The sequence below is a fragment of the Rhinopithecus roxellana genome, chromosome 2 (genome assembly GCF_007565055.1).
Source record: "Rhinopithecus roxellana isolate Shanxi Qingling chromosome 2, ASM756505v1, whole genome shotgun sequence".
Taxonomy (NCBI): domain Eukaryota; kingdom Metazoa; phylum Chordata; class Mammalia; order Primates; family Cercopithecidae; genus Rhinopithecus; species Rhinopithecus roxellana.
Window position 1 is genome coordinate 161220472 of NC_044550.1, and position 7100 is coordinate 161227571.

General features: G+C 45.1%; 1 protein-coding gene across 1 annotated transcript; it reads left to right on the plus strand.

Moving 5' to 3' along the window:
- The first annotated feature begins 1369 nt into the window (after positions 1-1369).
- On the plus strand, positions 1370-4406 carry FGFBP2 (fibroblast growth factor binding protein 2). The gene is made up of 2 exons (XM_010358126.2): positions 1370-2169; positions 3969-4406. The coding sequence occupies exon 1, from the start codon at positions 1478-1480 to the stop codon at positions 2147-2149; it is 672 nt and encodes a 223-aa protein (XP_010356428.1). The 5' UTR covers positions 1370-1477; the 3' UTR covers positions 2150-2169; positions 3969-4406.
- The last annotated feature ends 2694 nt before the right edge of the window (positions 4407-7100 follow it).

A 7100-nucleotide genomic window follows, 5' to 3' on the forward strand; every position in this document is an offset into this window, starting at 1 on the left:
GTTACTTGGGAGGCTGAGGCAGGAGGAGTGATTGAGCCCAGGAGTTGGAGGCTACAATGAGCCAGTCAGCTATGATCACACCACCGCAATCCAGTCTAGGTGACAGAATGAGGCCCCATCTCGTAAAAAAAAAAAAAATGCCCTTTACCCTTTCTCAGCCTGACAAGTTGACTGACTTGTCTTGAAGGTTTGGCACCACTTGGAAGCTTCCTCTGCTGCCCACCTGGGGTGATGCCCTCTTCTGGGAGGGTCTCACCACTACACACACAGTGGCTGCCAAAGCTCAGTCCGACTTTAGTTCCAGCGCTACTAGGTCTTCTCAGGACTCAGGTTATCCAAGTGGAAGGAAAGCTGTGCCAGGTACCAACTACCCCACGTGGGTTCACCAAGATAGATCCTTCTCATTCAAACTAGTCCTGCAACGTCCGTCAACCCTATCCCTAACAGCAAATTGCCACCTTTAGTCCACTCCACAGTGACCTCTGGAAGGTCACCAAAAGGCAGTTATGACCATATGAAAATATGATTCTTGACACAGAACCAAAAGTTATTTTCAATTTATTTTGTTTTTGTTTCTGTGTTTAGAACAATAATAATAATATTTAAAATCATATTTTTCTGGGATATAATGAAAACTGTGTTAATTGAATTTGAAATAGAATTCATGATCTAAAATAGACTGAATCCCAGTGTGAACATATATTTGCATGCCTTCTTGGTCATCATTCAGTTGGTGCAATTGTCAGGTGTGCAATAAGAAGAGAAGTGAGCATTGCAGCACTGTGGCCTGTGGCCACAGTGATGGTGGGACAGCCCCACAAAGGCCACACCAGGTGACTCTCAGCTCGGTGGGTGGGAGGAGGAGTGTCTCTGTGTCCCTCTAGCACACACATCCTCACATGGCCTCACATAGTCTTTTTTGCATTTGCTAGGCCATCTCAACACCTAGGCTCACAAAATTCTGGCATCCTTTGGATTATCTAAACCCATGGTCCCCCAGGATGGGGATTCCAAGGAGCAGAGGGGAGCCTCGAGGCAGCCCACACTCCCAGCTACAAACCTCTCTTTCCAGAATTCCACTGCCACACCTTGGCATATACCAAATGTTGACAAAGAAGGCTGTTCCCATACAAGGGCCAATTTTAGAGCAAGCTCCCTGTGGTTGGAAAACTGTAAAACCCTCAACCCCAAAGCTGTGTGTAGTGCTTTGTGTGTGACAGGGCTGGGGCAGATCTCTCTGATGCACTCAGGAAAACCATTCACTTTGCTTGTGGTAGGTGGCCCCTGGTAGCTGCTCTGCCCTTGCCAAGTATTATGTGTCTAAGGTCTGTGGGCATGTTTCTCATTTGCTGCAAAACACCCTCCCCACCCTTGCAGAGAAAGAGTCTTTTGTGCAGCACCCTTTAAAGGGAGACTCGTCCCACTTGGGTTCTGTCTTCTGGTGCAGGGTTACAGGCAAGTTTATTAGAGCATCGCCATGAAGTTCGTCCCCTGCCTCCTGCTGGTGACCTTGTCCTGCCTGGGGACTTTGGGTCAGACCCCGAGGCAAAAGCAAGGAAGCACTGGGGAGGAATTCCATTTCCAGACTGGAGGGAGAGATTCCTGCACTATGCGCCCCAGCAGCTTGGGGCAAGATGCTGGAGAAGTCTGGCTTCGCGTCGACTGCCACAACACAGACCAGACATACTGGTGTGAGTACAGGGGGCAGCCCAGTGTGTGCCAGGCTTTTGTTGCTGACCCTAAACCTTACTGGAACCAAGCCCTGCAGGAGCTGAGGCGCCTTCACCATGCATGCCAGGGGGCCCCAGTGCTGAGGCCATCCGTGTGCAGGAAGGCTGGGCCCCAGGCCCACATGCAGCAGGTGACTTCCAGCCTCAAAGGCAGCCCAGTGCCCAACCAGCAGCTTGAGGCTGGGACACCATCTCTGAGACCCAAGGCCATAGTGAAACTCACAGAAGCAACACAGCTGGGAAAGGACTCGATGGAAGAGCTGGGAAAAGCCAAACCCACCACCCTACCCACAGCCAAAGCTACCGAGCCTGGACCCGGGCCTGGAGGGAATGAGGAAGCAAAGAAGAAGGCCTGGGAACACTGTTGGAAACCCTTCCAGGCCCTGTGTGCCTTTCTCATCAGCTTCTTCCAAGGGTGACAAGTGAAAGACCCCTGCAGGTAACACCCTTTCCTTTACTCACATACAGAGACTACGTGAGTGGCACTTAGCACTTTCACAGCTACTGCGACCACATCAGAGTCTCAGCGTGTGTTTGGGGGTGGGTTTGAGGCTGTCTGTTGCAGAGCAGAGTAGATGAGGTGGTTCATCAGGAGTGGCACTTACGCTGGGGATGCATAAGAATCACCTACAAGAAGCTCTAAAAATGCTGATGCCCAGGCCCCTCGCCAGATGGTTCCATCTATGTCTCCAGCATAGCAGAGCAGGAATGTATACTTTTAAAACTTTCCCCCAAATGATATGAATGTGCAGCCAAGGTGGAGAATCTCCTTGTGATGGGGCCACCTCACTGTTAAACTTAGGCCTTTGGAATTCTGCCGGGTGATGTTTCCTACTGAACAAAGCCTTTGCTGCAGTGTTTGTGGCCGAGGTGCCATGTCATGGTGGAGGTGTCGCCACACCTCGTCTTGTTTCCTCTCCTGCCGTCGAGTTAGGGTGGGGGGTGGTGTGCACCGAGGAAAGTTTGAGTCAAATAATCTTCAAAGTCTTTCTCACAGCTCTCAAAGCCTTTAACTGCTTTTTGTTTATCACAGAAGAGAAAATCGAATTAATAATAACAGATTTAATCAACTGCAAGTATTGCTTTTAAAAGACCAAACTTTTTCTTGTGGAAATAAAGCTGATTACTGATCTCTCTCCTTAAATGCAGCAGCTTTCATTAATTTTATGCATCAGCAAGGAGTTCATTTACATGGGATTCTAGTCTTATTCGTGTACTTTGAGTTTAAAAGGAGAGTTTCTGAGGCTTTTCATATTATCTATGTCAGAAAAATAGGAAAAAAGCAGATTTCCTGATAAGCAGCACTTTGATAACTAATATCACAAAACAAATAAGGCTTTTTCTAATAGCGCCCAGGCAGCAAGAAATGTCGGGTCACACCAAAGTTGTTCTGGTGTCTGCTGCTGTGGGTTGGAGATTTTCTGCTTGTTTAATATTTCAGATCGGTCCTAGAGGAGAAAATGGACCACTTAAGCCAAAACAAAAAAATTGCTGTTGAGGAGAGGTGCTTGTTTTTTTTTTTTTTCTTTTAAAAGTTGATTTTTTTGGTCTTTCCACAAATAAGACACACAAATCATTTGAAAAATTCAAACACAACAGAAAAATACAAAGAATTTCAAAACTTCATCCATAATCTCACCTCACAGAGATAAGCAATGTTAACAATTAGAAGAGTACCCATTTAGACATCCATCTATGCATATTTATACAGACAGATGTGCAGCTTACATACAGATGCATACAGGTGCTAAAGCTTAAAACAATATCTTGATCCTGCAGATGAGCCGCATAGGACTACTGTATTAGCTTGCTAGGGCTGCCATAGCAAAATACCACAGACTGGGTGGTTTAAACAGCAGAAATATATTTTCTCACAATTCTGGAGACTGAAAGTCCGAGATCAAGTGTCAGCAGGATTGGTGTCTTCTGAGGACTCTCCTTGAGTCATAGATGGCAGCCTTCTCACTGTCATTCCTCTGTGTGGATCTGTGTCCTCATCTCTTTTTGTTAGGACACCGTTCATACTGGATGAAGTCCCACCCTAACAACCCCCTTTAACCTTAACCACGTCCTTAATGGCCCCTATCTTTAAGTACAAACACTTCCTGAGGTACTGGAGGTTAGGACTTAAGTCTATGGTTTTTAGGTTTCGGGAGGGACACAATTCACACAATTCAGCCCATAACAACTAATAAAGAATTTTTTATCCCTTCCTTTTTTTTTTCTTTTTTTTTTCAGAGCTGACCTCTCCCTGACAGAGAACCATCTCTTTTTGTATTATGCCGCTTTCAGTCCAACGTTCTCACACTGGAAGAAGGGAGTTTCTAACCAGATGCAACTGGCCAAATTCTTGATCTGCAGCTTCTCTGAAGTTTGGAAAAGAAACCTTCCTTTCTGGAGTTCACAGAGTTCAGTGATATGATAGGGAACAGGTGCTGATGGGCCCAAGAGTGACAAGTGTACACATCTACTTTTTATCTGTAGAAGTTTTGCTTTGTTGATCTGAGCCTGCTATGAAAGTTTAAATATGTAACGCATTCATGAATTTCCAGTTTAGCCTTCTGAGCAAGACATGAATTTGTCACATTTCATTGAATGGCAACATGGACTTGGAGTTAGAGGAAGTTCAGTAAATAGCAGCTATGTGTGTGCAAAATAAAGGAATGATTTCAGAAATACGATTTTAATCTTCTTAACGAACGCGATACCTAGATGCTATAGAGATCATGGATACCCATTAAGTCATGGTATTTTATTCAGCCTGCCATGATGCATTACACAGACTAGGTGGCTTAAAGCAACAGAAATGTGTTCTCTCACAGCGATGGAGGCAAGAAGTGCCTCAAGATATCACCAAAGTTAGTTTCTCCTGGAGGGTCTGAGGGAAAATCTGTTCAATGCCTCTCTCTCAATTTCTTAAAGTTGCTGGAATCCTTGACATTCCTTGGCTGATAGACATATTACTCTAATCCCTGACTCTGTCTTCACATGCAATTTTCCCTTGCATGTGTGTTCGCATTTCCCACTCCTGATGAGGGCACCAGCCATTGGATTAGGGCCCATCCTAATCAAGAATGACCTTGTCTTAACTCCATTGTGTCTGCAAACACACTATTCCCAAATAAGATCATAGTCACAGATTCCAGACGGACATAAATTTTTGGTGGGCACTAGTCAATCCAGCACAGTCACCCTGCAGCAATAACAACTAGCCAAAATGGTAGAGAAGTGAACCTGAAACAGAACAACCCCATACACTCAGCAATTAAATTAATCAACAGTGTTGGAAAGGAAGGAAGTTGGATTTTACTAGACATACGCAAAAAGTGACTCACTCTCTTCTTAATTTCATATTTGTTTTACCTAAGAACATATTAATAGTCCACTCTGTCTTTTTTTTTTTTTTAACGGCTATTTATTTATGTGTTTATTTTTTTTAGATGGAGTCTCGCTCTGTTACCCAGGCTGGAGTGCAGTGGCGCGATCTAGGCTCACTGCAACCTCCGCCTCCTGGGTTCAAGCAATTCTCCTGCCTCAGCCTCCCAAGTAGCTGGGACTACAGGCATGCACTACCATACATGGCTAATGTTTGTATTTTTAGTAGAGACAAGGTTTCACCATATTGGTTAGGCAGGTCTCGAACTCCTGACCTCAGATGATCCACCCACCTTGGCCTCCCAAAGTGCTGGGATTGCAGGTGTGTGCCACCACGCCCAGCTAATTTTTGTATTTTTAGTAGAGACAAGGCTTCACCATATTGGTCAGGTTGGTCTTGAACTCCTGACCTCAGGAGATCCGCCCACCCCGGCCTCCCAAAATGCTGCGATTACAGATGTGAGCCACTGTACCTGGCCCAATAGTCCACTCTTGATGTACTTAAATTGTTTCCCCATCTAGCCCAGCAGTGCCTAACCCTAGCTACATAATGGAGTCACCTGGGGCAACTTTTCAAAAACACTGGTGCTTGGATGTCAGCCCCAGAGGTTACAGTGTAACTGGCCAGGGATGGGGCCGAGCATGTGCAATTTTACATTTCCCCTGGTGACCCTAATATGCAGCCAAGGTTGAGAAACACTGCCCTTGATTCATTGAATTAGAATCTCTGGGGTGTATCCTAGGTAATCTCCAGGCAATTCTATGTGTAACCTGAGTTGAAGACTACTAATATGGCCTCTATATGTAGTTCACACAATTAACAAATATTTATTCATCATCAACTATGTCCTAGGCACTGTGCAAGACATTGGATAGGGGAGAGATGAACTAATTGACTAGGTTTCACATCTTAGAAGTGCAGGGAAGTAGTGGAAACCAAGACAACACATTGATGAGTGTAGGAGATAACATAGGAGGCTGTGAGTGGGGGGCAGTCAGGGTACGTTTGCTGGGGTTGAGTTTCTAAAATATATATACATCAAACATCTACTGTGACATACCAAGTCTATTTCTTATAAGGGCTCTGAGCCTTTCACTTGCCCCCTCATGTAACTCTCACCACATCCCTAAGAGGTAAATAGTTTTATTCCCAATTATAAATCAAGGGACTTGAAAGCCTGGGGAGGTGAGTTATACACAGCTTGTAAGAGTCAGGACAGCAGAGAAATCCAGGTCCACCCAATTCTAATTTCATGGCGTTCAATTTATAAACATCACAGGGTAGGCTGGGATTTGTCACAGACCATTTTTCACCAACATTTTAAACTAAGGTCACCATATAGCTGACCAGTGATTTTAATGATGAAACACAATTCAAATCTGTGCTACCCAAAGGGTGACAGGTGCGCCAGAGGCATCTGCTTCTGCTGGGGACTTTAGAAATGCTAATTCTCAACCGGGGGTGGTGGCTTATGCCTGTAATCCCAGCACTTTGGGAGGCCGGAGGTGGGCAGATGGCCTTAGGCCAAGAGTTTGAGACAAGCCTAGCCAACATGGCGAAACCCTATCTCTACTAAAAAATACAGAAAATACCTGGGTGTGGTGGCAGGCGCCTGGAATCCCAGCTACTCAGGAGGCTGAGGCAGGAGAATCACTTGAGCCAGGGAGACGGAGATGCAGTGAGCCAAGATTTTGCCACTGCACTCCAACCTGGGGGACAGAGTGGGACTCTATCTTAAAAAATGCTAATTCTCGGGCTCCACCTCAGACAAACTGAACAGAGTAACTGGAGTGAGGCCCAGAAATGTGTATTTTAACATGCCCATGTGTTATATTAACAGTAACATTGGCCAAACAATATTTCAGTCATCCTAAAAGGAAAGGCTTTATTAAATCTTAAAGCAGATAATTCTGATATATGCTACAACATGGATGAACCATGAGTACATCATGCTAGATAAAATAAGCCAGCCACAAAAGACAAATACTGCATGA